Source organism: Mollisia scopiformis, assembly GCF_001500285.1.
Source record: "Mollisia scopiformis unplaced genomic scaffold LY89scaffold_5, whole genome shotgun sequence".
NCBI lineage: Eukaryota > Fungi > Ascomycota > Leotiomycetes > Helotiales > Mollisiaceae > Mollisia > Mollisia scopiformis.
In genome coordinates, this window is record NW_017263585.1 from 1,676,997 (window position 1) to 1,702,135 (window position 25,139).

The 25,139-nt window shown below is 47.0% G+C and overlaps 11 protein-coding genes across 11 annotated transcripts; 4 read left to right on the plus strand and 7 right to left on the minus strand.

The window, feature by feature from the left end:
* The first annotated feature begins 106 nt into the window (after window positions 1–106).
* LY89DRAFT_681963 (mitochondrial peroxiredoxin PRX1) lies at window positions 107–1,496 on the plus strand. Its single transcript, XM_018214408.1, has 4 exons — window positions 107–334; window positions 386–609; window positions 668–767; window positions 861–1,496. The coding sequence occupies exons 1-4, from the start codon at window positions 309–311 to the stop codon at window positions 1,204–1,206; spliced, it is 696 nt and encodes a 231-aa protein (XP_018075823.1). The 5' UTR covers window positions 107–308; the 3' UTR covers window positions 1,207–1,496.
* An 8-nt stretch (window positions 1,497–1,504) lies between these two features.
* LY89DRAFT_435634 (MFS general substrate transporter) lies at window positions 1,505–3,494 on the minus strand. The gene is made up of 5 exons (XM_018207506.1): window positions 3,215–3,494; window positions 3,044–3,163; window positions 2,849–2,998; window positions 2,070–2,799; window positions 1,505–2,018 (listed from the first exon to the last, which is right to left on the minus strand). Exons 1-5 carry the CDS (start codon window positions 3,401–3,403, stop codon window positions 1,576–1,578), a joined length of 1,632 nt encoding a protein of 543 aa, XP_018075824.1. The 5' UTR covers window positions 3,404–3,494; the 3' UTR covers window positions 1,505–1,575.
* Window positions 3,495–3,999: 505 nt separating this feature from the next.
* Window positions 4,000–5,308, minus strand: LY89DRAFT_435667 (NAD(P)-binding protein). Its single transcript, XM_018207507.1, has 2 exons — window positions 4,733–5,308; window positions 4,000–4,690 (listed from the first exon to the last, which is right to left on the minus strand). Exons 1-2 carry the CDS (start codon window positions 5,027–5,029, stop codon window positions 4,067–4,069), a joined length of 921 nt encoding a protein of 306 aa, XP_018075825.1. The 5' UTR covers window positions 5,030–5,308; the 3' UTR covers window positions 4,000–4,066.
* Window positions 5,221–5,976, plus strand: LY89DRAFT_639476 (NTF2-like protein). Its single transcript, XM_018211625.1, has 2 exons — window positions 5,221–5,396; window positions 5,444–5,976. Exons 1-2 carry the CDS (start codon window positions 5,298–5,300, stop codon window positions 5,882–5,884), a joined length of 540 nt encoding a protein of 179 aa, XP_018075826.1. The 5' UTR covers window positions 5,221–5,297; the 3' UTR covers window positions 5,885–5,976.
* Window positions 5,977–6,001: 25 nt separating this feature from the next.
* LY89DRAFT_681966 (acetylornithine deacetylase/succinyldiaminopimelate desuccinylase-like deacylase) lies at window positions 6,002–7,462 on the plus strand. The gene has a single exon (XM_018214409.1). It carries the CDS (start codon window positions 6,112–6,114, stop codon window positions 7,363–7,365), a length of 1,254 nt encoding a protein of 417 aa, XP_018075827.1. The 5' UTR covers window positions 6,002–6,111; the 3' UTR covers window positions 7,366–7,462.
* A 192-nt stretch (window positions 7,463–7,654) lies between these two features.
* On the minus strand, window positions 7,655–10,956 carry LY89DRAFT_778996 (uncharacterized protein; the record flags this gene model as incomplete). Its single annotated transcript, XM_018222261.1, has 4 exons — window positions 7,655–8,218; window positions 8,269–9,645; window positions 9,718–10,163; window positions 10,359–10,956. 4 exons carry the CDS (start codon window positions 10,954–10,956, stop codon window positions 7,655–7,657), a joined length of 2,985 nt encoding a protein of 994 aa, XP_018075828.1.
* A 1,232-nt stretch (window positions 10,957–12,188) lies between these two features.
* On the minus strand, window positions 12,189–14,486 carry LY89DRAFT_610053 (uncharacterized protein). Its single transcript, XM_018210540.1, has 4 exons — window positions 14,031–14,486; window positions 13,527–13,985; window positions 12,825–13,480; window positions 12,189–12,773 (listed from the first exon to the last, which is right to left on the minus strand). The coding sequence occupies exons 1-4, from the start codon at window positions 14,213–14,215 to the stop codon at window positions 12,400–12,402; spliced, it is 1,674 nt and encodes a 557-aa protein (XP_018075829.1). The 5' UTR covers window positions 14,216–14,486; the 3' UTR covers window positions 12,189–12,399.
* A 319-nt stretch (window positions 14,487–14,805) lies between these two features.
* On the plus strand, window positions 14,806–17,638 carry LY89DRAFT_770874 (Adaptor protein complex AP-1 gamma subunit; the record flags this gene model as incomplete). Its single annotated transcript, XM_018221872.1, has 5 exons — window positions 14,806–14,815; window positions 14,866–14,989; window positions 15,040–15,228; window positions 15,280–17,359; window positions 17,408–17,638. The coding sequence occupies 5 exons, from the start codon at window positions 14,806–14,808 to the stop codon at window positions 17,495–17,497; spliced, it is 2,493 nt and encodes an 830-aa protein (XP_018075830.1). The 3' UTR covers window positions 17,498–17,638.
* A 141-nt stretch (window positions 17,639–17,779) lies between these two features.
* Window positions 17,780–19,294, minus strand: LY89DRAFT_639486 (putative leucoanthocyanidin dioxygenase; the record flags this gene model as incomplete). The annotated part of the gene is made up of 3 exons (XM_018211626.1): window positions 18,572–19,294; window positions 18,202–18,478; window positions 17,780–18,150 (listed from the first exon to the last, which is right to left on the minus strand). The coding sequence occupies exons 1-3, from the start codon at window positions 18,890–18,892 to the stop codon at window positions 17,780–17,782; spliced, it is 969 nt and encodes a 322-aa protein (XP_018075831.1). The 5' UTR covers window positions 18,893–19,294.
* A 293-nt stretch (window positions 19,295–19,587) lies between these two features.
* LY89DRAFT_705192 (uncharacterized protein) lies at window positions 19,588–20,917 on the minus strand (the record flags this gene model as incomplete). The annotated part of the gene is made up of 3 exons (XM_018217436.1): window positions 20,729–20,917; window positions 19,950–20,197; window positions 19,588–19,862 (listed from the first exon to the last, which is right to left on the minus strand). Exons 1-3 carry the CDS (start codon window positions 20,755–20,757, stop codon window positions 19,588–19,590), a joined length of 552 nt encoding a protein of 183 aa, XP_018075832.1. The 5' UTR covers window positions 20,758–20,917.
* A 633-nt stretch (window positions 20,918–21,550) lies between these two features.
* LY89DRAFT_681969 (uncharacterized protein) lies at window positions 21,551–22,825 on the minus strand. The gene is made up of 2 exons (XM_018214410.1): window positions 21,794–22,825; window positions 21,551–21,744 (listed from the first exon to the last, which is right to left on the minus strand). The coding sequence occupies exon 1, from the start codon at window positions 22,754–22,756 to the stop codon at window positions 21,950–21,952; it is 807 nt and encodes a 268-aa protein (XP_018075833.1). The 5' UTR covers window positions 22,757–22,825; the 3' UTR covers window positions 21,551–21,744; window positions 21,794–21,949.
* Window positions 22,826–25,139: the final 2,314 nt, after the last annotated feature.

Genomic DNA, 25,139 nt, shown 5'->3' on the forward strand with positions numbered 1-25,139 from the left:
GATGATAGAGTTCAAAATCAAAATCATCATGAGCTGTTGGAAATGCCATCCGGGAGCAATGGGCAATGCCGAAGGGGCTGTAACGGTGCCATAGACGGCCCATGTCAATTCCCACTTGGGTCTAGATCACCGTCAGAGGCGTACAGGGTTTGCAATCGACGATTCATCCCACATTTCAAGCCACAGCAGCATGGTGCTGGAAGGGATCACTGTGGCGCTTTGTCTCACACGACCTCAGCCTGAGCTCAAAAACAACAGACACCCAGAAAACCAGCTTGAGCAACTGGAACTGATAGACCTTTGCTGAAATGGCTGATGAGCCCAGAGCACCTCCGTAAGTTCAGTTGTGACAAAGGCCAGCTCAGGTGACTGACACGGGATGCAGCCTCCGTCTAGGATCTCTGGCTCCTAACTTTGAAGCAGAAACGACAGTGGGATTCATCGATTTCCATGAGTGGATTGGCAACAAATGGGCTATCCTCTTCTCTCATCCTGAAGACTATACTCCAGTATGCACCACTGAGCTTGCAGCTTTAGCCAAGTATGAGCCCGAATTCAAGAAACGCGGGGTCAAGTTGATTGGGCTGTCAGCCAATTCTGTTGAGACTCGTAAGCTGGCCTTGCTTTGCGAAACTTATCGACAAGGCGGGCTGACTCCAAAACATAGATGGAGGATGGATCAACGACATTGACGAAATCGCTGGATGTGCAATGTCTTTCCCTATCATAGGAGATAAAGACCGACAGATCGCCTTCGCTTATGACATGTAAGTTTCGAGAGCATTCTCGCTCTTCATGACCTCAGGATCGTCTCTTCTACTCTTCCCAATTCTATACCCAATATCAACTAACGCCACTAGGCTCGACCATCAAGATACCACGAACGTGGACTCACGCGGAATAGCTTTCACCATCCGCTCAGTCTTCATAATCGACCCGTCCAAAACCATCCGTCTCATTCTCGCCTATCCTGCTTCCACGGGCCGCAACACAGCAGAGCTGCTCCGAGTCATCGACTCTCTTCAAGCAAGTGACAAGCATCGTATTACTACGCCTGTCAACTGGAAGCCTGGAGACGATGTCATCGTGCACCCTACGGTGAGTACGGAGGACGCGAAGAAAAGATGGCCCGCCATGAGGGTTGTGAGGCCGTATTTAAGATATACGACTTTATCAAAGGAAGAGGTACTTGCTGCGAGGGTTTGATAGTATGGGTTTCTGAGCCTATAAGTCTAGTGCTGAAGACGGCCTTTTTTGTTCTGAACAGCTGGAGCTGGATTCCCGAACTCGATAGCTTTGGCAGAGTTCATACTTTCGTTTGGTAGTGTTTGAGCTTGAAGTGTGTTCGTTGGCTAGGAAATTTCTGGGAGTCTTTGGGTGGTGTTATGACCAATGAGATCCATATACGAACGATCGAACGAAACCAGAAGTAGCGAAATATACCATATATACGAGGTAGTTGAAGACATTAACGAAATGAAATCATTATTCATGCCAATTATCACATGTAGTACATATTAATCAATGACCTAGCTGCCCTATCATGGTTCACCCTCATTACATTGAATCTTTTCTTCAAGACAGCTGCTGTTCCCTAACCTTCCCATCCTCCAATGCACTCTCGACATGTTCGTTCATCATCGGCTTGACGCCCTTCAGAAAGCACGCAGCAATCCCATTAGCAGCCACCAAACACGCAACCGCAATCCATACATATTTCCAAGCTCTCTCGCTCTCAGCCACAACCACTGGAGCGTGACTATTAGCTGCGAGAACGGGACCAACATATGAAGCATATTTGTTGTTGTAGATCGCTGTGAAGATTGTGATGCCGATGATACCGCCCAGAGCGCGGCAGGAGATAGAAACTGTAGCCGCTGTACCGATGAGGAAAGAGGGGATAGAGAGGCCAAGAGCCACAACTGGAATGGTGGTAGTAACAGCCGTGCCGATACCAAATAACGTTGAGAAGGCATAAGCCCAACTCAATCGATGCGAGTTCACGAGTGCCATGAGACCTGCCTTTTATCAGCTGCTTGGCACAAATGCAGGAAGTGAACATGTCTTACCAGTAAACAGACTGCACCAGAACAAAGCAAACACAAGCATCGTTCGGTACGACCTCGTAGAAGCCATGATCCAACCTGCAGGAATACATCCAAAAGTTGACGTAATCAGATAGGGGCTTAGAATCACAGCGATCCTCACGGCATTCTGCGAGAACAGATCGAAGATCTGTTGCGAATACAGAACATTGACACCAAGCAATAGCATCCCATCAATGGTGCAGACGAAGAGCAAGATCGGGAAGTTCAAAGTCTGGAACAGTCGATGGTCGAGAATACCCTCTTTGACCACGAAAGCTTCGTAAAGGCCAAAGATAACCAGTCCAAGGCAGCCCATGACGAGCGTGGCGATGACTTGTTTGGAATCCCAAGCATAGGTTGTGCCACCCCACGTCAAACCAATGATGAGTGATGCGAAAGAGCCGGACATGAGCAGGATACCAATGTAATCAACCGTGGAAGCGATCTCCTTGAGAACATGGTGACGACGTAAGACTGGCGGAGGCGGGAAGTAGGTGAGTGCAATAGAAAGGGCAGTGATGCCATAGATAATGCCGTTGAAGTAGTATGCCCATCTCCAACCTCCAGCTCCACCTGCATTGTCTCGAACGAAAGCTGCTGCGAGAAAGGTGCCGAGTACGACGAAAGCGCTTGCTAATGCTTGGGAGACACCCATTGCCCATGGACGAAGCTTATTTGGCATGATCTCCTGAATGCATGAGATTGAAACAATCTGGTACAGTAAGTATATATCTCAATGGGAGCTGGAACATGAAACTTACACATCCAGCATTTGCAATACCAGTGAGAATATTACCACCAATGATATGGGTAATTTGATCTGCAGAACCTGAAATGACTGAACCGACAACACCCAGAAGAGCACCACAAACAAGGAACCATTTCTTCCCAAGGCGGTCACCGAGAGAACCCTGATACCGTCAGACAATGAGATCAAACAATGGGATACTTCTTACAAAGATGGGACCAGCAGCCAAAACCACGAGGAAGTTTCCGTTCGCAATCCATGATGCCAGCGCAGCATCTGCTGGAGACTTTGCTACAGTGGCGACTTGAAACTTAATGGTTGTGTTTGTCTATTTCATGTCAGCCCTGTATCTATGCTCTAACAGGGGCATGCAAAATACGGTATTTGAGAGAGCCGCACAAACATTGCCCATCGATAAAGTCAAGAGGGCAAGAATGGTTCGCCAACCCAGTTGATACGGAGTTTGTGGTTCGTCCTCATTCGCAGCTAGATCCTCAATGGCGTGATGCTTATGATGATGCTGCTCTACTGTCTCCACCTGGGAGATTTCTGTCTTTGTTTCTTCCATGGTGTCCAGATTAGGATGGTTCTGTCCACGATGCTGTATGAATCAGGAGAGGTCGAACCAGCTGTCTGCAACAATCAGGTGAAAGAGATGAATATGGAATGATTGAAGATACCCGGGTCGTCCTGCCGTTAAGTAGAGACCCCGGCAGGACGAAGGGGTGCTAGCGGTTCCAGACTCTGGGGTATGGAGGCTCCAGGAATGAAGCTCGGTCTGGACAATAAGGATGGGACAACGTGGACGCTACATTGCCGGTCTCCTATGCCGGTCTCCAGTACCAAACCCATTTGCATTGCAGAGCGCCACATCTACCAGCGAACCGCTTCGACTCAGGGCTTGTATGGTCTCGAAGCGTGGGCAAACGGCGCCTGTCAAAGTGGTTCGTCCACTCCCGTCCACCTCCACAACCACATGTGCACCCCCGCACCCCGCAAACCCCAGCTCGAATTCGGAGTGAGCATACCAATCGATTCATGAACGGTCATATCTTTATGACCGAAGCACTGTTATTCAAATAAGCCTTGTGGTGGTGGAGCTGTCCAGCCTTGCCAACGCTTACGCTTACGCTAACGACCGCGAGAACCAGATGCACGGGAAGAGAGAAAGTACTGATCAGATCTTGACGCGTTTGATAGTGTATTTGTAAATGTGGCCTCGACCACTCAGTCAGCCGCATGCATTTGTGATCCTTGGTCTAGGTGTCGCTGTAACATGTTTCTTCACTTCCTCAATGTCCCGTGTACAATCCACGAGTCTTCCCTCCAGACCGGCCCCGTTCCCGGCAGATAGATACACACAGGTCCAAGCCGCCAACTCTGCTTTGAAATCTGGATGCATTTTTGCCATCTTCGCCATATGTTCTATAACGTAAGGCGCTTCGTCCTTCGTCTTTTGAGGGAATGCTGTTTCATGGAGCTTCGTCTTGACTTCACCTGGATGTATTGAGAACACCGATATACCATTCGTATCATGGCCGAAAGTGTCCTTCTGAAGGATATTGAGCTCATTCTGCAGAATACCAGCGAATCGAGTGATTGCCGTCTTCGCACAACTATATCCAGCCGCCCATGGGAGATCTGCTCCTGCTGCTCGAGAGGATGTGTAGATGATCGTTCCAGAATTGCGTTTCTGCATCATAGGTAGAATCATGCGTGTTAATTCTGTAGGTGATTTGACCATGATCTCCATCTGCTTCCACCACTCGTCTGGGTCCGTCATGTGAAATGGCATGAACGTATTGGTTCCGGCATTGCAGATAAGAATGTCGATTGGGCCAAGGCTTTCGGTCACCTAGCAAGTCAGCAACAGCCACAATACTATCTGGAGAATTACCTCTTTCACCATACGTTCCTGGTCTGTTCTCGAGCAAACATCTCCAACAACTCCAATAGCTTTGACTCCACTTGCCGAACTTAGAACAGCTTGTGTGGTCTCCTCAACTTGACTCTTTGTTCTGCCAGAAATTGCTACAGCAGCACCAGACCTTGCCAGTGCCAGAACGATCTCTCTTCCAATTCCTCGACCAGATCCAGTGACAAAAGCAACTTTACCATTTAATGAACCCTTGAACAGCTCTGGTTCAATCGCTGGGTAAACATCTGTTCGCAACGTAAATTCTGGTTTTGACATGATGAATCTTCTACAATAGAAACCAAAGACGAAATAAAGAAGGAAGGAAAGGCTGAGAACACAAAAAAGAATATCAATGCCCCAAAATACTAGACACAATAGCTGCCCCACATCGAAAGTGGACGGGAGTAACTACCCCGCCTCGCCATCAGCCTCGCCCGAAGACCGAAATGTGTGCTCCGGACATACCTAGGTCATACAAAACCCCAGAGTCCAGAACACACATCCAGAATGCTGCCACGATGTAGAATTCCTCAAAGCACTCGCCATGACGTTCGACATATACATACCATCTAATCTTACCTTCCAAGATTACCTCGCAGTCTGCCAATGCGCTCGCACGTTGGCGGACGGGTATGACCGCAAGGTAGACTGCATCTTCCCAATTACGATATATATTGTTGATCGATATAGGACAAATCTCGAGTCCGCGCGTCTCTCGCACCCAATATAATCGTCGACTACAGCCTCGTTGTTCCAGCTTGGGGAGAGAAGCATTTCGCAGCAGATGCCTTCGTCGAAGAATGGCTCGGTCCCAATCACCTTGGTGTAAAGGCTCTAGCAACACAGCATCTTCTTGGGATCCCATATTTCAAATCCGTGACGGATGAGGAGATTGTGGTCGAGTGGCAGCAGATGGCTAGCCATGGCAGACGCGTCGAAGGAGAGGATTATGCCAGTCCAATGTGCAAGATTGGAGAAATTAGCGACGGGAGGAGTTGGATGAAGCAGACGTTTGTGAAGGTTGAGGGATCTTGGAGGATCCGAATTATTCGGCCGGAGGTGTTGTATCATACTGGGGATTTCTTGAGCGTTGGACGACCCGATCATGGAGAGGATATCAAACCTAGGTGAGAGAAGCATGTTTTGGGGGTGTGAATGTAGCGAACTGCGAGATCGCTCAACCGTTTTGGCTCGCCGTCGGCGACGACATCTGAATATCCCACTTTATTTGAATGATTCAGCGTGTAGGTGTTCCATGCTGAAGTATAATAATGTGAGTCTTTCTCTTCATCTGAGTCTTTTCTTGTCCATGTTGTCCAGTACTTGATTATTTTCGAGTTCTGTCTGCGAATTGCATCATGGACGCTCAAGCCCTACTCAAAATCATCGAAGCCGATGAAGCATCTCACATCTCCTTTCTTCAATCTTTCACTCAAGCACCTTCTCCAAATCCGCCTGGAGACACGCGAGAGGCTGCAGATGTCATCATCAATTATCTAAAATCTCGTGCCATCTCCCCAGAGATCATTGCTCCTCAAGAATCCATGCCAAATGTCTGCAGCGACACACCATGTGGCAGTACCGAGGGACCTCGTCTCATCATGAATGGACACATTGACGTCTTCCCCGCCGGAGATGGAGCAGATTGGGACAGAAGTCCTTGGTCCGGAGAAGTCGTCGATGGTCGTCTTCATGGGAGAGGAACTGTTGATATGAAAGCCGGGACAGCAGCTTCCGTTATCGCGTATTCTTATATTCACAAGTATCGAGAGCATCTCAAAGGCAGCGTGGCTCTCTGTGCCGTTTCGGACGAAGAGACTGGCGGCAAGTGGGGGACGAAGTACCTTCTCGAAGACCCAAGGTGGAGGGGTGATTGTGTGATTGATGGTGAGCCAGGTGGACTTGGGACAATCAGGTTTGCGGAGAAAGGCACATTGAGATTGACGTTTACCGTCAAGACCGAAGGTGCGCATGGAGCGCATACTCACCGGTCGAAAAGTGCCACGAGGATTGCGGCTGCGCTGATCAATGAGCTTGCTATTATCGAGCAAATTGTCCCAGATCTTGAACCGACATTGAAGGAGTACATGAAACGAAAGGATGTGAGAGATGCAATCGATGCCTCGATGGGGGCTGGAGCGGCAGACATTACACTGGTCCCGACTTTGAACATCGGCACTATTCATGGAGGATTGAAAGTCAACGTAATTCCAGGCGATTGCATCTTCGAGGCAGACATTCGCATGCCCATGGGATTGAAAGCCGATCAGGTTATGGAAGTTATAGACGGACTTCTGGAAAGATTCCCAGAGACGACGGTCGAGATCCAGAAAGCTGCAAGCAATCCCGCAGCATTTTGTGCTCACGATCATCCGATGGTAGACATTCTGGCTCGCAATGCGGCAAAGTTCACTGGAAAGAAACCTGTGACAATTCCTTCTCTCGGTGCGACTGATTGCAAGTTCTACCGGTACAAAGATATCCCCGCGTACGTGTATGGGCTTTCCCCTGAGACGATGGCTGCGAGGAATGAATCTGTTTCGGTGGATGAGTTTCTTACTGTGGTAAAGACACATACGTTGGCGGCATGGGAATATCTAGGGGGTTCATAAACAAGACGAATCAATACTTTTGGACAGAACATGATGTAACAGACCGAAACTCCTAAACACTCTATCGCAGCATGCTTGAAGCAGAACTTTTGAATCTCAAAACATATTGGAAAGCCAAATTTCTCCTGAATGAACGCCGAACGCCTGATAAATCAACGGTGACTCCGACATACCGTTCTCCCAGAGCCGTGTCGCTCTCCTGAAGGCGCAGCCGCAATCACCTGTAACATGGGTAGGAATGTCCTCAATTGTACCCGTTTTCATCAAACGCAACAACTTTGCCAAGACACTAAGGCTTTCCTTCTTCTGCAAGCTCACTTGTCCAAATAGTGCATCCCGATTCAGCGGTCGCGTTGAAGAACTCGGTCCCGTTGAGCGGCTGAGTAAAGTTGAGTGAATAGGTAGAGTTGAGCAAGTCAGCTGCCCCAAGGAAGTCAGCCATGCACGGCAACCCCGCAAGAATCTGGCTCTTGAGACCAGCCAGAATCCGAGTTTCATTCTGGGTCTGCATCACTTCCTTTGTCTCCTTTTGTTGCTTTTGACGGTCCGCCTTGTTGACTTTAAGCCAGCCTTCGCATCTACCTTTGTGGGCTTGTGGATGCCGATTTCTAATCCCGTAATGGTCGTCTTCGTCTTGGAAGACAGTATGGTTTCCATGATTCTCACAGAACCATATGTTCGCTTCCTCCTCATTCATGCCCAAGGTGGCGTTCTGAATAAAATCGCAGTCCTTGTTTCGACCTGGGCGCGGTGAACGGTATCCTGCGACGCCGCCTCCCTCGGGCATATGTATGTTAGCTTCGCACCAGACACAGTAATGGGAAAATAGGCTGAGTAGAGCGAAGTTGGCTTGCTGCAAAGATCATTAGTCATGTTTGACTTGTACTGGAGTTTTACGCTCACCCTAGGAATAATGTCGTAGAAGAGCTCGTTGAAGTTAGCATACAACATGCTCGTCGGGTCGGCGTTGGCTGCCTTGAGGAACGCTGCTAGTAACTCGGCGCGGTAGCCGCCACAACTTCCAGGGAATCGAATTTCTTTCAGGTGCTCGGTGTATAAAAGATTGAATGAGGGGTTCAGGTCGTAAGGTCCCAAATGGTCACTGACGCAGACTGGCAGATGAAAGGTCGTAAGATCCCCCGAACCCAGAGCCCATGACATCCAGTCAATTTTATCAATCTCATTTCCATAGAGTTTGTAGTATTCCCACGCTTCTTGAAGCGAGTCCCTAAGCTTGAACCCATATGTATGGTTCTCAAACGTTTCCAGGCTATTGAGTCCCACGAAAGCATTCTCATGCGAGTGGAGATTTGTAGCAGCGTACCAATGAGCAACTTGGCACATAAGTGAAGGATCCTTCTCATAGTCCGGAAAGAATATTGATTTGCGATAAGCTGTCGTCCACCATTGTTCTTTGCGTCCTGGGGTTTCCATTGTGAACTTTTTGTGTTGTTCTGCTTCATGACGATCCGGGAAGTGAAAGCACTTGATATAATTGTTGTCCTCCCCTAGGACCTTGCCAATGGTATGTTTCATGAGATGCTTTTCGAAATTATCCCTTCTCCCCTCTCCATCGTCCAACTTGGCCATGATATCCTTCCAGTGAGCACTTGCCATGACCATAGACCACAACGACGGTCCACCCTGTCCAACAAAAACTCCTTTTGTCGTCAAGTTGAAAAAGTGATCCATTTCTTTTTCCATCTTGTCGAGATTCTTTGGCAAACTTGCGCGCAGTTTTTCTATATTCTTGTCATTGTTGTCCTGTTGGCCGCCTTCGAATCCACCGCAGAGCGAATCATTGTCAATCCCACCGGTAATACGCTCGTCCTCTTCCTCAATATATGCTGCGTCCACGTGAGATTGTGGGTGATCTCGATTGTGTTTCTTATATTCCTGCACCGGCAATGCTTTGACGTAGTTTATGAGTGGGTCCAAAAATTGGTATTGAGGGGACTTGGTGGTATGATGCTTATCATCATCATTTGCAGGCTGTTGCGTGTGCCATTTCGAGTCCTTAGGTGCGATCATTTCGGTATAATCATTTGTTTTCCAGCTTAGAAGATTTCGAGACGCAAGTGAGGATAGGACATTGCCCTCGTACATGAGCGGAGGAATAAAAGAGCTAGCCATTCCAACTGCTGTATTTATCGCCATTTCCACCAAGAAATCGATGAAATCGTGAAGGGTTTTGCAATTGGCCACAGCTTTCTTATCTTGTTGTTGCGTGAAATGTTTGATTATCTTTGGGATCTTACCCTGGATGTTGCGGAATATTATCTGTATATCACTATAGAGTGGTAGGTAGTCAGCGTGCCGCGCTGATGGAGTTGTGGCGCAGGAAAAACTTACCACCCGAATAGCATAGAGCAGTTGGTGAATCTCATGCTGCATTCTGGCAGTGAACCACAGGCGCCGAGCGATTGTCCGATTCTCCAACCCAGGATAGTGCAATAGAACGTGGTCTATGTCATTGGGAATGCCGCAATCCGTGCGGGACAAGCTGCATCTGAAATCGGGATTGTCAAAGAAATCGTCATAGAACGTTGCCCACTCTTCGTATTGTGGGAAGTCTGGTGCTCTCATCATAGAATACGCCGAATACCACTCGAGTACTTTCGATTTGTCAATGTTCTCCTGAGTGAATGCGAAATAGTCCTTGTTTTTGACATGTGGCTCGTTGTCAATCTCTGCCTCGATCTCATGAAAAGGACGGAAGATGGAATTTATGTGAGGCGATGAGGAGTCGTCGGTTTGGTTGAAGAAGACTGTTGAAGAATTTAAGATCGAGGAAAAGCCTGATTTGTCTCAGTTCGATGTCGTAGAATTGCTTTCGATGGTCGAGTTTGGTAGCCTGAACCAATTGGATCTGTAGTCTTGATACCAAGACGTGTGTATAGAGCTTTCTTCTTCGATCGGCGACTCGTCCTTTTGTGGTCTAAATGACCTTTTTGTCTTCCCCTCCGCAGCATTTTGAACCGGTGAGAAGTCACGTTTCAGATGTTGGGAGATATGCAGCAAGTGCTTTCGCCAGATCTTGTACAATGGGATGCCAACGGTTTGGTGATCGGACTTCGCAGTCCCCTGGTCCAACGTATGACTTGTGGAAATCGCTATGTGTCCGTTTCCAAGCATTTTGAAGGAGAATTCAGGGATGTGAGTAGTATTGCGGCTATCAGAGGGGGATTTGCTCTTGTTGCTGCGTCCTGAGATGTGCGCTTCAGCGTTGACATGTCCAGTAGAAAGGTTGCCTTCATGATCGACAGCGTCTCGCTTACTCCATTGAGAAGTGCTGCTGGAAGTCGGGAAGTGGCTGGACTTGGTCGGAGTTGTCGCCATTTTGCGCAGCAAAGACTCAGTGGTAGCGCCGAATCCTTTCATCATCACTAGATGTTCTAACTGAGCACGAGTCATATCAGTGACCTCAGCAAGCTCGATAAAGATGTTATCTAACTGAGTCGCGGCGTCTGGTTCGGACAGACTGTCAGAAGGCGACGAGTTCGATGCAGTGGCAGTGGCTTGTCCTTCTGTCATGGCAAGTGATGGTGTCGGCAAGACTCGTGTAAGAGTTGTCGGAAGCCTTTCATTCATGACGCGAACGAGGAAATTCGATATGGTGGAGTTTGTTGACGGACCCGGGACAACTGTATTGGAATTTCCCGGCGATGTTGTGTGAGAAGTGTGCGTTGGTGATGTCCCGCTGCGAGTTGTAGAGCTTATTGGACCCGAAGACGAGTTGTCATGTGCGATTGCTTGTACTCTTCCCACAAGAACAAGGGGAAGAGCAAAGCGTGCCGCAAACCAAAGTATCTGAGTGGCGAGCGGCCTGGCATCACATCCCTGAGATACCAACAGCAATACAGCAAACACAAAAGGTAAATGGCGTCTCGAAGGCATAGCGAAAGTGTAAGAATGAAAATAAAAACGTCCTACCTCAACGACAGCAGGTTGATAAAGATCTTGCAGAGAAGAATGAGATCAAGGTGGATATGTCAAGTATAAGAACTCTCCGAGCCATTCTCGTGGTGTACATCTAGACGAGGTCATAAATCGTCAAAGGTATGATGTAGTCAAAGGTATGATGTAGTCAAAGGTATGATGTAGAATAACCTCGAGGTTTCTCGTGTTCTAGGCCCATCTTCAGCCCATTTGGGCTTGTTTGAGAATACGGAAGGCAGACATTATCTCAAGCTGAAGAGGATAAGCACAGGCTACCAACATTAGTGCTATCGTGAATGCTGAAAAGCTAAATTAGCTGCGCAGACTGTGAGATAAGGCGGTCGCATAAAACGCGTGGGCAACACAGAATATTTGAGCGAATCAAGAAAGCTTGTTGGTGAAGTCTCCGTATACAGATTCCATTTCGATGCTAACATGATACACGTCAACATGGAATGATTTCATTGGCGTGTAAATCTATGATCTTGACAAAGTGATCATGTAAGAGCAGAGGTCTGCTGCTAAGCCATCTAGCGCCTACAAAGAACAGAGCCGCATGCCCCGTAGCCGAATATTGAAATGCACACTTCAAGTTCATTATTCGACGATTTGAGTGTGGTTTGTTCAGAAAATATTTCAATACTGGTGCAGTACAAAGGGTTCAAACAAACGCGAGAACTGAATGACAGCACCATAAAAGGTTGCTAGCCTCTGGGTCGACCTTTCATTTCGAAATATCGCAGGTGCGAGAAAATGTTGCCGGCATTTCTGTGGGCCCTAACAAAGTCATGCGGATGTCACTTGACCACATCTATCTAGGTAGACATCCAAGCATCCGAACTATCAAGACTTATTTGAACAGGCGCGGTACCGCTTGGTATGCAGGGACACATCTCGTCATTAGCTAAATTGGCCAACAAATAGGTCGCAACCGCATTTCAGTAGACGTGCTCAACTGGGACAGGTTTCACACGATCTTGCTTGGAACGTATGGCATCACATCATCCATCATACATGTAATGCATAGCTTGAAGAACATTCGTTGACCACCGGGTATCTCTGACAGTAGGAGATGTAGCAAATAATGTACAATATCTAGCATAAAACGTACAAAGAACAAATCATACTCAGGCCCAAGATCATCGAGCACCAGAAGCAGACATTGTTCAAGACTCTCTTCCCCTTTACCCACTTTGTGCGCTGAAGCATCACGATGGGAAGCTGGCTCATTTGAGCTAGGAAACCATACCCTCGGATCTTCTTCGTAATGCAGGCCATAACGATTTCGTGACCAATGGCGCTGATGAGAAAGGTAATCAATGTCGCCATGGGACGTCCAATGTGTGGTCGTGAGGCGCTATAGACATGTCGACGGAAGAAGTGATGCACTGGGATGTTCCACTCGCGTGAGAATTCGAGCCAATCGGTAGAGTTCCACCAGTCTGAGTAGAAATGCCTGTCGGCGAAACCTAGGTTATTTTAGTAAATGTATCCCCGTTTCAGAAGCTCAGAATACTTACAGGTGATTTCAGCAAATGCACCGAGAACATACTCGAAGATGACCAGGAAGACGAGAAGAAATGTGATCATGAAGGGAAATAGCAGCAATGAGATGGATTCGGACAAAATGAGTGCTGTCTCCGAGAAAGAGGTCACAGTTTCAAGTCGGCTTGCTGATTCGATCATGACGGGGAGAATGAACTCTTCGGAGGTGACGACTAGGAGGAAGATCACCCCAAAGGTTGCAAGAACTTTATAGCCCAGCTCACTCCATACAATGCCATCCGTTCGAGGATATTCAAGCTCGTAGCAGAGAGTTGGGCAAAATAAAAAGTCCCCGTAATTGTACCATGTCAGATTCTTCGGGTACGTGACCGATCCCAAGGGCGATGTCAATTCAATGGCAAGGTCTTCTCGAAGACGAGCTAGAGCCGTTTTCTCATCTGCCTCTTGTCGTTTTCGGTCTTCTGTTGTTGGGGAGTGTCCAGCGCTGGGATATTGATATGCGGGCTCTCGCGATGCGGTCGAGGGCTCGTCGAGTTCCTGCAATCTCCTCTCCGTCTCACTCAGATGGCCGTTGTAGAAAGCGTACGAATGCATCTTCATAAGAAGAACGATCGTGTGAAGAGTCAAGAAGACTTGCGCAGTCCATGTCCATTCACGTTGAAATGGCAGTCTGTTAATGGTTAGCTTGGAACCACTGCTCAATCAAGAATACTCACTCAACCCAGAAAGCAAACCAGACAGTCTGAAACAGAGCTTGAACCACCATGCCTCCGCCAATCCATCTGAGACCAAGCGACCTGCCCATCTGGCTCCTGAACAGTCTGTGGAGAGGCAAGCTAACGGCTGTGCTGAGGACCATCATACCGTCAGCTAAAGCTAGTTCCCAGACTTTGACTGTGAAAAGCTGCCAGATCTGCACTCTCATCGGATATCCAGTATCTTTTATGTTCCTTAACATGGTTGTGATGATCATAATTGTTAGAGCGATCCAGAACAACACATAAAACCCCTGGAAGTCTCGATAGTCGCTGTTTGGGTCGAAGTGAGAAACTCGGGAGGCATACTCGATCGTTGGAAACAGTCTTCTGCGTTGCTCCGCTCTGAGTTGCTTTCGTGCCGAGGAAATTGATTGAACGGAAGGTGGTGCATCTGCAGGAACAGGAGTTGAGCGGCCACTGCAAAAGTTAGCATAATGGTATACACATTGGAGGAGATCGTACCTGGTCTGCCCTGAGGCGTTACCACTAACAGAAGCATCTTTCGCGCCATCAGGAGCCAACAAACCCTCTTCGCTCAATGTCCGCAGCACTCCAGGATTTCCTGGCTTCACAGCTCGGGGACGGAGAATATGGTCATGGCTGGCGTGGCCATTGCCATTTGGTTGAATCTGCATAGAGGTTGACATTGTCAAATACAGCAGAAGAGTATGTCGAGGTAGAGTTTCGCCACTGATGTAAACACTCGTAATAGCTATAGGTAGCTGGTGTAGAAAGACGCCGAGATGGTATAAAACTTGGACAAGGAAAGGTCGAGATGTTATATATGCGGATTCATAGATACAAGATGAGGGTCTGCCATCGAAATTCACTACATACCAAGACGCTTGTTATGCGACTCAGACGTAGTTGAGTAGAAGGTATGCGAACATTTGTATCTTTCGGAGCCAACTTCGCGCTATCCTGGCTGTGACCTTGACCTTGCATCGGTGATGCTGTTTATTTTGATAGGACCCACATAACTGTGGCGGTGCTTGACCTTTCTGATTGGGTCCTTCTCCTTTAGAAGTTGATCTCTCGATTATTAGGCATCAACATCTAAGCGGCCTCGCGATGTTTGGACACTTTGTGTCTGTTGCATCAAAGTTGCCTATGAAGGATTGTCAACGCACACTTTCAATTTATTTGCACGCAATTCCTTCGAGGTGCTCGTCTTTACCAAAAATTGAGCTGGAAGACGTCAAGAGAAAGGCCCATCGCGGGCCCACAGACCGCTAAGATGAGCTCTTGTCAGGCCTCCACATAACCCCTCCTGCGGAGTTGCGCTGACTCTTTACAGTGAAGCAATTTATACGCAATGTGCGAGCCTCGAAGACGATTGCTGACGAGCGCGCGGTCGTCCAGAAAGAGAGCGCTGCTATCAGAGCAAGCTTCAGAGAAGAGAGCGGGGACTCGAACGTCAGGTACGGCAGGATTACAGTGAGAGCTGTGTCTTCAGCTGACATTTCACCAGACGAAACAATGTAGCCAAGTTATTATACCTCTTTACCCTTGGGGAGCGAACCCATTTCGGCCAAATCGAATGTTTAAAGCTGCTCGCATCACCTCGTTTTGCAGACAAGCGCTTGGGATATCTGGGTACAATGCTACTGCTAGACGAGAATCAGGAGGTTTTGACCTTGGTCACAAACTCTTTAAAGAAGTAGGTATAATTCTATTGACTTCGCAACAACGCTAATGATTGCCTCTGTAGTGACCTCAATCATTCGAATCAATATATTGTCGGCTTAGCTCTATGCACCCTTGGAAATATTGCATCTGTGGAGATGTCCCGAGATCTGTTCCCCGAAATCGAAACCTTACTTTCTACTGCGAACCCATACATCCGACGAAAAGCTGCCCTCTGTGCAATGCGAATATGTCGGAAAGTTCCAGACCTACAAGAACATTTCTTCGATAAGGCAACCACTCTTCTGTCAGATCGTAACCATGGTGTTTTGCTTTGTGGGCTGACGCTGGTGACGAGTCTGTGCGAAGCTGATGAAGTCGAGGGTGGAGAGGAAGGGATTATGGAGAAGTTCAGACCTTTTGTAGGAGGTCTGGTGAGGACGCTGAAGGCACTTTCGAACTCTGGTTACGCTCCCGAACACGATGTGACTGGCATCACCGATCCATTCCTACAAGTCAAGATCCTACAATTGCTGCGAGTTCTTGGTCGAGGAGATCCACAAACAAGTGAGCAGATCAACGATATTCTTGCACAAGTCGCTACAAATACCGACTCGTCAAAGAACGTTGGAAATTCGATTCTCTACGAAGCAGTCCTGACTATCCTGGATATTGAAGCAGACTCCGGCTTGAGGGTTCTTGGTGTTAATATCCTTGGGAAATTTCTCTCAAACCGAGACAACAACATTCGATATGTAGCCTTGAACACTCTGATTAAGGTCGTTGCGGTAGAACCAAATGCGGTACAGAGACATCGAAATACGATTCTGGAATGTTTGAGAGATCCGGATATTAGTATCAGGAGGAGAGCTCTCGACTTGAGCTTCACGCTCATCAATGACAGCAACGTGCGATTATTGATTCGGGAGCTGCTGGCTTTCTTAGAAGTTGCAGACAACGAGTTCAAGCCAATCATGACGAGTCAAATTGGTGTGGCTGCGGATAGATTCTCTCCCAACAAGAGGTGGCACGTTGATACTATGCTGAGAGTCTTATCCTTGGCTGGTAATTATGTCAAAGAACAGATCCTGTCGTCATTCATCAGATTGATTGCTACCACTCCTGAATTGCAAACATATGCTGTCCAGAAGTTATACATTGGTTTGAAGAAAGACATCACGCAAGAAAGTCTCACCCTGGCTGGTGCTTGGTGTATTGGAGAATATGGTGATGCACTTCTTCGCGGTGGACAGTATGAGGAAGAGGAACTGGTTCAAGAAGTCAAGGAGAACGAAGTTGTGGACTTGTTCTCGTTAATTTTGAACAGCAGTTATGCAACTCAAATCGCAACGGAATATATCATCACATCTCTCATGAAGCTTACCACGCGTTTCCATGATCCAGCACAAATCGACAGAATTAGACGAATCTTATCGAGTAACTCGGCTAGTCTCGATGTCGAGGTTCAGCAACGAGCAGTCGAGTATGGAAATTTATTCGGATACGATGCAATCAGAAGAGGAGTTCTTGAGAAGATGCCACCTCCGCAGATCAAGGAAGAGTCGCGAGTGTTAGGCGAGGCTGCGAAGAAGCCAAACAAGGCCGCGAACCGAAAGTCAAAGAATGTCAAACCTGCTGAACAAGATCTTCTATTCGACCTCATGGGAGATGGAAATATGCCAAGTGCAGATCTTAATGCCAATAATTCTCAAAACAACACAGACTTGTTGGCCGACATCCTCGGTGGAAGCACTCTGCCAGCGTCGACATCACCACCGGCTCAACAACAATCCAACGTGAGCTCGATCATGGATCTCTTCGATTCTTCTGGACCATCTCAAACTACGAACAACGCACCTGCTGCTGCTATGTTCTCAGGCATGTCTTCGCCACCTCCCCAGCCTGCGGCTCCTAGCATCCCCACCAATCCTTGCTACGACAAAAACGACCTTAATATCACCATCCAAATCCAACGCAATGCAGAAGGCACTGTCCAAGTCATGGCAAGATTCAGGAACACATCCATGCACCAGTCAATATCCAGCATCGCACTTCAAGCTGCCGTGCCGAAGACGCAAAAACTTCAATTGAATGCAATGTCAAACCCAGATTTAGGACCAGGAGCTGAGGCCACCCAGTCAATGCGTATCACTGGGACGAAAGGGGTAAGTTGTCAATTAGATCCCTGATGAGAGATACTAACGGAAGTTTAGCCCCCGCTTCGGTTGCGTCTGAAAATAGCCTATGCCCATCCATCTGTGGGTCAAGTAATGGATCAGGTAGATTGGTCGGAGCCGAGATAAGCAAAAAATACTGTGTAGACTACGCATTGCATAGCATTAGTCGGACGTTGAACATGAAGGGCAATCGCTCACACCGAGTGACTTTTTTAACACTCATTGCCCCTGAGAATTGCTCATCAAGTTATACAACGAAGTCCTGAGTAGGGCTGTCACTTTGCTCAAAAGTCTGCAAGCCTGGTATTATGCTAGGGGCACAATTATCGAATTGTGCTGAAAATGGCATATTAGTGGTTCAACAAACGCCGTCTGCTTCTCCTTTCCATTTATTCACTGCCTCATCATTCATGCATCCTGGCTCTTCTCATCCATCTTATATGACTTCCTGAATTTGCCCCTGATATGTTCTTCCACCGTGATGGCGTTGAGAGAAACACTACCATCAAGTGGTGATATCGTTGTGGCAAGATTCCCATGATAGAAAAATGGGATGCTGTATCGATCCGTCTTCCCGACATCCACGACGCGATGCACTGTACTTCTGTAATGCCCCTTGGTCCATCTGTGCAGCAAGTCACCAACGTTCACCACATATCGATCTGCTGTTGATGGGATTGGAATCCAGGTGTTTGTTAATGGACTCAGAACTTCAAGCCCTTCGGATCCTGGCTGTTGGAGAAGAAGTGTGATGCAACCAAAGTCCGTGTGTGATCCAGCTATTTCTGATAAGCACATATCCTCCTCTCTTGTACAAGGCATCAACTCACCTCCGAGTCTGCTTTTCGATTCATTAGGCGGGTAATGTAGCAATTTCAGGTTAGCAACTGGCTGTTTCATGAATTCGTTGAAGACATCAGGGCCGTAGGGCAAGCCGAGAGCAAGAATAGTCATGATTGTCTCAGCGAGATGAAGTAACTTTTGACGATATGCCATGATGGGAATTCGGTATTTGTTTTCAGGTAGATTGGGCCACATATTCGGACCTTGGAGAAATTTGCCTGCTCTAGGATTATATGGCGGTACTTCTTCGCCGATGTATATTCCCTGCAGAATGCATTCCAGTCAGTCGGTCTGTGACCCCTGTCCACCACTACATGTCCATTGGCAGTTATATTTTAGAAGCAGAGAGATACTAACCTCTTTCGCATCCGGCAGCTTCCCCTCCTCCAACACCTGGCCACCAATAGCTTCATACCCCCTTCCGCACTCACTCATCGCATTCTTCATGCTCAGCTTCACTTTCTCCTCGACGGGGAGATCGAAAAACATTTTCGCACATGATAAAGCTTGTTGTTGGTCTCCAAGTGGAATTCCGTGACCAACGAGCTGGAAGAATCCATATTGGATGCAGGCGTCTCGAATTACTTCAACGACTTTTCGTTGCTCAAGGACGGAGGCAGTGGGAGAGATGTAAGGACCGATATCGATAACCGGAATGGAGTTCTGAATTGGTGCCATGGTTGACGCTGAATCGGGAGATCAAGTTGTTTGTGGTTGGACCAGAGAGAGTGTTCAGAGATATGCTCTGAGCTTCTCTACCTCGAAAATGCAAATTGGTTTGCGATTTCATCCGATTGTCATGTGTAATACAAGGTGGCCAGACGTAGCAGTGCCGATTAAGGTTGTCCTTGGAAGTCTGTGTCTAGATTCTGCTCGTGACGAAGGCTTCTGGCAGTCTGAGGACTCATAGGAGAGGAATATGCCAATGATCCTTCTTCGATGCATTCATTCGAGATACAAATAAGCCTTATCAGTGAAGATGGACCCAACAAATTAGTGAAGTCACTCGAAATGGAAAGGTCAAAGGTGGGGGTGTCGATCCCGATTGAGCCGCATGGTTGTATGTTCCAGGAGACGGACATATAGAATTTTGTTCAAGACTACGAAGAACCCATCGTGAAGAAAAGTGCGTACCATTTTCAGTAATGCGGGGTAATTACAGGGTAGTAAATACTCTGATATGTCTGCAAGAAAAGTACCAACTGGTGACACAGTCTCGGATGATACGACGGCGGTAAGTCTAGCAATAAAAGCAAAGGAAACAAGTCACAGGAAGACAGGCATCAGTATCCATGATTCGAGAACGAGGTGGTGACAAATCCTTGCTGAATATTGTACAGCAACCTATCCTAATTTCAATAATTTCCCCATATTCAAAACCACTTCTCAAGCGTGCTCTCCTTATTGTCCTCTTTCTCCAATTGAGCAATCTGCCTCTTCAAAACATCAGCTTTGAATTTCCTGAACGCTGACTCTACTCTCGCTTTCCTCTCTGGATCACCTGTAATCGTCCTCTTCGCACTGTAGCCACCCAACAACAAGCCAGTTTCACCACCAACAAACAAACCTCCTGCACTAAAGAAGAAGTACGTTGCGATATCTCCAGCTGTAGATGGCTTGAGCATCGGAGTCAGGTCCGGTAAAGCCTCTGCCACGTGATCGAATCAGTAACTCATTCTCAGTGATGAAGAAAGTCCAGCACCAACGAAAACAGAATGAAGTAAAGATTACATACCAGTCCGACCGTTAGCAAACTGCACGTGAGTAGGCTTCTCTATAGCCCTAAACGCTTTGAAGTAATCCGTCCGAACCTTCCTCACTCTAAACGCCATGGCAGCTCCCAATCCAAGACCAAGTAATGATCCAATCGTTGTATATGTCGAAAAAGTTCCAGAAGCGCTCTTCAAGGCATCTCGGTCGGATTGGGTGAGGTCATGTTGAATGTGTTGTTCGGCCAGGTCGGATATCTCTTTGCCGGCATTTCTACGCAGCAAGGCGAGGGAGTCGGTGGACATTTTAAAAGTTGATTTGAGGGGAATTAGACTAGATAATGAGTGATCTCGAAGTTGAGTACGGATTAAATGGAGTCAGAGGCTGCGTCTTTTCAATATCAGATGTTTGGCACGGAAGAATCTCGAACTAATGACGTCGGCGCTTCAAGGCTTGGCGACGGCGAGCTGCTCCGGGCGCTGCTCCGGGCGCTGCTCCGGGCCTCTCACATTGGATGCTTTTGATCCACGTGACTGCAACTCGAGCTTCAACGCTGTTGAAGAGGAGGAGAAAGCCGAAGCTGAGAAGAAAGAAAATACGAATTTGATGGTACTGTATCTATGTTAAGTTTCTGTGATGTTTGTTTTGCAGAAATTGATGCAAGTGTGACTTTCACTTTTGGCTCTCCACCTCACCTTCAGACTCCTTTGCACTCAAACCTTTTCAAGAATGTTGATTTACCTCTGGCATTTTAATCGGTTGTCTCTTGAAGATCAGGATACTTTCTCCAAGTACTACTTGAACTTTTGATCGCTCGTTTTAGTATCTGGCATAGTGGTTCTTGCTGCAGATTAGAATCGTCAACTTTGAGAAGCAGATTTCAGAGTTGAGGCGGTATGAACGATTAGCCCCGTTGCGACCTGCAACAAAACTTTTGAGAGTGTTCACGTGAATTGATTTGCAAGGACCAGTTCAGAGTTTTGGACATTTGGGCAAGTGTTGGCTGACTCGACTTATTGATCTCAAGCATTGAGGAAGCAGGAGGGATGATTATGATACCAACGAAAGATATACAGTTCTATATTCATACGGATCTAAACCTTAATTTGTAGCAAATGGTGTGTTGTGCCTTGTGTGTGTGCCATGTAATCGAAGGATCACCGGATCACATCTTTTGATTCTCTTGCATATACAGGAACACCGTCTAAAATACTGCCATTTATGCTTCCAAGAGAGTAGTTCGAGATAAGCTATAATCTTCAATAATCTCCTCGCTTGACATGATGCATTCTGCTCAATATCCGCTACATGGAGAAGAAAATGACTTGAAATTGCTCGCAAGAAGCAGCGCGAGAGGAGCGAAGTAAGACTCCTCTGCAGGCACAAGGGGAAGTAAATAACTGTATGGTAAGGCTAAGCTAGTACCAAAGTAACTCAAATCGCTAAAGGTGTAATAAATTTAAATATGCCTTTTTTATGCCATCCGGATCCAGACGATGTTGCATATCATGGGGCCAACATTAAAATCGTCTGGTGGATCACGCCATCGCGACGGCCAGACTACACACCCTCTGGTGCCCCAATAGTAGATAGTCATAATTGGCTTTCTTTTGTCATTTTATTCTAATAATTTTGTTCTTTTTGCAGCTTGCTCACCAATTTTTTTGCTTTATTTTTATACTTCGCTTCGGGGACTCGCTTAGTTCAGGGACAATGTTGGACATCGCTTTTGATTCATTCAAGGTTGCGACTCAAGAAAGAGGTCTATTTAAGGAAAGAGCGCAGTTCATTGTTGATGCCCGATCAGAATGCTCCATGCTGTCAGTCAAGTCCTCCGCAGAGCCTTGGCGAGTAAGCTTACTAGCATAGGCAACCTTTGTCCTGTCTCTCAATAACACCCCTCAAGAATCCAGGATGCAGGTGAATGAGTAGCAGAGTGAAAATATGAGTCAATGACATCCTTCAGCACAAATAGCATAAGCTCCTCGCGCCATCTATGTCACCATCTACACCTTCCATCCGCGCTCAATACTTCCGCAACTTATACAAGTTCACCTTCTCAAATTGCTTCGATTCCTCATTCCACACGTTATTCGCAGCCCAAGCCTCATTTCCAGTAACAGGCGGTTGAGGGACGAAGTCGGCTCGCTTGAAGTAGGGAGTGAAGACGATCGGCTTATTGTAATCGGGAGGTGGAGGACCACTGTTGACTTGTGGTGCTTTTTGCGGAGCAGATTTGGCATTCTTCGAAGGGGCCGGAACCTTGCGAACACGATTCTGGCCAGGGTCGCGGACACGATCACCATATAGTTGCCCAAAGATAGGCTCCTCTACGGGACTGTCTGAAGAAGATGATGAGGAGGAGGAGGAAGAAGAGGTTGTGCGCTTTCCTATCTTACGACGCTTTGCGGGACGTTGGGTTGGTGGCGACTCGACATATTCCTCCGACTCAGGCGAACTTGACGTTGAAGCTGAACTTTGCTCGGTGTCTTCAGGGCTCTTCTCGTCGTCGGCTTCTTCGCCATCTTCAACATCTCCCTCTTCAACGTCTTCATCTTTAATATCACCAGCTTCCACGCCATCCTCACCATCAGAACTGCGTGGTCCTAAAGATTGATTCGAGAGTGGAGATATGGTCGGGGGAGTGATGGAAGCATTTGCTGCACGATCTCCTGGGCGAATTCTTGCTGACCATCTTGGCTGAGGAGTCAAACCGGCTCCGGGAGAAAGAGATTTGAGGGTGGGCGTGGCTGGTTCTGAAGATGAACTCTTTGAATTTTCGCTGTCTTCAACTCGATCTCGAGCACCGCCTCGCCGAGTGCGGAGAGGCATGATGATTAGATTAACTGAGACAGGCCGATTGCTCAAAGCTACTGAGTCGACTTTGTAAGTTGTTTGTTGAAGTATCGGGAGATTTGTGGAGTGTTTGCGCAAAGAGATGGACCGGGATGGACGAGAGAGTCCTCGCTTAAAAGCTCGTCTAAGAGCGCAAACATGGAAGGAACAGCGTTTAGGTGAAAACCTTGTTTGTCGCAATGTTGCTATTGAATAATATCAATATATACACATTATGTGCTGAGGAAGAGTACCAGATGGTTGGACGAATCTTCAGAGATAGCAAGGAGGTATTTCTGAACTAAATTCAGCCGAGGCTATCTCAGCAATCCCTTGAATGTTCAACATCACTTAGGTTCTTTTAGGTATTGAAAGTACAGACATGACCTTTGATTTCTTTGAGACGAAACTAACCTGTTACGATGAAAATGAGTGGTGTCACGTTCTACCTTTGGCACCTTCAATCAGCTTAACAGCACTTTCACAATTGACAACAGACCAACCCAGCCAGAGAGGTTGAGTGCAGCGCGCTAGTAGAGCGAGCAAAACACAATCCATAAACCGCAGAACATCAAAGCTGACCACATTCAGCATGCCAGGCCACCAGTGTGCCACCAACTCGTTTTCATCATTTGAATGATGTCCCGGAGAGTAGACGGGCCGTGTTTTTATACTGATTTCAATGCAAGTTCTTACATCCCTGCCCGTAGCCTCATTTCAGTAAGTTTTGATTCACTACTGAGAATAATGAAAAGTGTTTCTGTGCGTTGAGTCATTACAAGTTTTAATATTTCTGCCACACACAGCACAACCTCAGTAGGATTCGTTCTTACGGGGAAAATCAAGGCAGCTAAGGCAACAAGATTAAGACGAGTTCACTTTGTTTTAAAGAGGTTAACTTAACCTCTTTAGTTCCTCAGGATTACCTCGGCGTTGACTATAAAAAAAAGCTATCTACAGCTGTTAAGATGACTCTGCTAGTACAACTAATAGCTACGAGAGATACAAGAGAGATAGTGGCATGATCGTCACATGGCTTCACTATGTAGCGATCGTTTTCATGGACACTTAGAGACAGCTCTCTCAGTTGTGACTGATGTTGAAGACGCTGACAAGATGACAGTAGAATGAATGTTGACAACAAGTCAATATTTAACAGGAAGTGAGAGCACCAGCTCAGAAAACTGTTAAGTAAGACGGGAAGTTGTTTCGCGGAGACAAGGAAACGTACTTCCAGCTTTGCAGGAATAGTTCGGAATTCGAAAGCACTCTGTTGTTCTGATATTGGTGTTGTAGAGGGATGGGGAGAGCAGAGACAAGTCTATTGTATTATTTATATGATATAGGAGAGGAATAGTTATGCTTCCGTCCCAAGATATTCACTATACCGTAGCCTTGTGCGTAGAACCAAGGCGCTCTGGAAATTGCAATTTGTGAATCGCCATTCTGAATTCACCTTTCTTTCATAGCCCGGGCGGAAAAAGAAAAGGTAAGGTCCGGGGGTATAAATAAACTGGTGGGGACGGAGAAACTTGAACTTCCGTGCCGACCAAGAGATTAAAGACCTAGGCGTCTGGGACCACTGGAAGAACAGGTCGTGGAGAGGAGGACACCAGGAAGCTATACGTGTGATGGAGATACCATAGCCAAAGAGAAGTTATAGCAAGATGTACTTCCACCTTAGAATACGTATAATTGTTGTTAAGTCCATTGCTGCTGTCAATAATCCTCAGCCATTCATTGAAAGAACTGCTATAAAAACACTTTCTGTTCAGACCAAGTTCCAACATAAAATCGAATGTTAAAATCTTCTTGTCAGCTCCAACACGACGACCGTATCAAGCTACCAACCCGCATCCATAGCTCAGAGCGTCCCATTTGTTGATAAGGAAAAGAGACAGCGGACTTTATATATCTAGCCTGGCGCCTTACGTTGTAGTGGTGAAAATTCAAAATCACTATTCCCAAGAATCAGGTCGCCCTGTTCCTCTCGTGGAATTCACTATGCCCTTCGTGAACTCAGAACACGCGTGTCCGAGTATATAAAGTCCCCCGGCTACGTCCTGTGGAGCAAAAATTGCCTACATTCGGATACTAGGCCAACATGCCAGATTATGGAGAAAGTCTGACGGTGCGAACGTATCGGAACTTGGAAAGGACCCTCTAAATTGAAAGAGTCGTCCCCTTCTTGGAGCTAGACACAAATTCCAAGATCCTGCTTACGTGATCATATTTTTGAAATAAATTGGTTGGGCCCAGTGGTTGAGCTTGAGACGACAGCGCTTTATCTATTGGCAATAATAGGAAGTTTGATAAGCTACTGTTCCTCAAAAACAACAAGGGTTTCAAATGATAGTAAACAGGAATTTTGGAAGAATCC

Coding starts and splice junctions, on each gene's coding strand:
- LY89DRAFT_681966 (XM_018214409.1), top strand. CDS start 6,112: ATGGACGCTCAAGCCCTACTCAAAATCATCGAAGCCGATGAAGCATCT.
- LY89DRAFT_639476 (XM_018211625.1), top strand. CDS start 5,298: ATGACGTTCGACATATACATACCATCTAATCTTACCTTCCAAGATTAC. Junction 5,397..5,443: donor CGGACGGGTATGACCGCAAG/GTAGACTGCATC, acceptor TGATCGATATAG/GACAAATCTCGAGTCCGCGC.
- LY89DRAFT_681969 (XM_018214410.1), bottom strand. CDS start 22,756: ATGCCTCTCCGCACTCGGCGAGGCGGTGCTCGAGATCGAGTTGAAGAC.
- LY89DRAFT_610053 (XM_018210540.1), bottom strand. CDS start 14,215: ATGTCAACCTCTATGCAGATTCAACCAAATGGCAATGGCCACGCCAGC. Junction 13,481..13,526: donor TGGTTTGCTTTCTGGGTTGA/GTGAGTATTCTT, acceptor AACCATTAACAG/ACTGCCATTTCAACGTGAAT. Junction 12,774..12,824: donor TGCATTTGCTGAAATCACCT/GTAAGTATTCTG, acceptor AAAATAACCTAG/GTTTCGCCGACAGGCATTTC.
- LY89DRAFT_681963 (XM_018214408.1), top strand. CDS start 309: ATGGCTGATGAGCCCAGAGCACCTCC. Junction 610..667: donor AGCCAATTCTGTTGAGACTC/GTAAGCTGGCCT, acceptor TCCAAAACATAG/ATGGAGGATGGATCAACGAC. Junction 768..860: donor ATCGCCTTCGCTTATGACAT/GTAAGTTTCGAG, acceptor TAACGCCACTAG/GCTCGACCATCAAGATACCA.
- LY89DRAFT_435634 (XM_018207506.1), bottom strand. CDS start 3,403: ATGGAAGAAACAAAGACAGAAATCTCCCAGGTGGAGACAGTAGAGCAG. Junction 3,164..3,214: donor GTGCGGCTCTCTCAAATACC/GTATTTTGCATG, acceptor GACATGAAATAG/ACAAACACAACCATTAAGTT. Junction 2,800..2,848: donor GTATTGCAAATGCTGGATGT/GTAAGTTTCATG, acceptor TTACTGTACCAG/ATTGTTTCAATCTCATGCAT.
- LY89DRAFT_435667 (XM_018207507.1), bottom strand. CDS start 5,029: ATGTCAAAACCAGAATTTACGTTGCGAACAGATGTTTACCCAGCGATT. Junction 4,691..4,732: donor AGGAACGTATGGTGAAAGAG/GTAATTCTCCAG, acceptor CTGACTTGCTAG/GTGACCGAAAGCCTTGGCCC.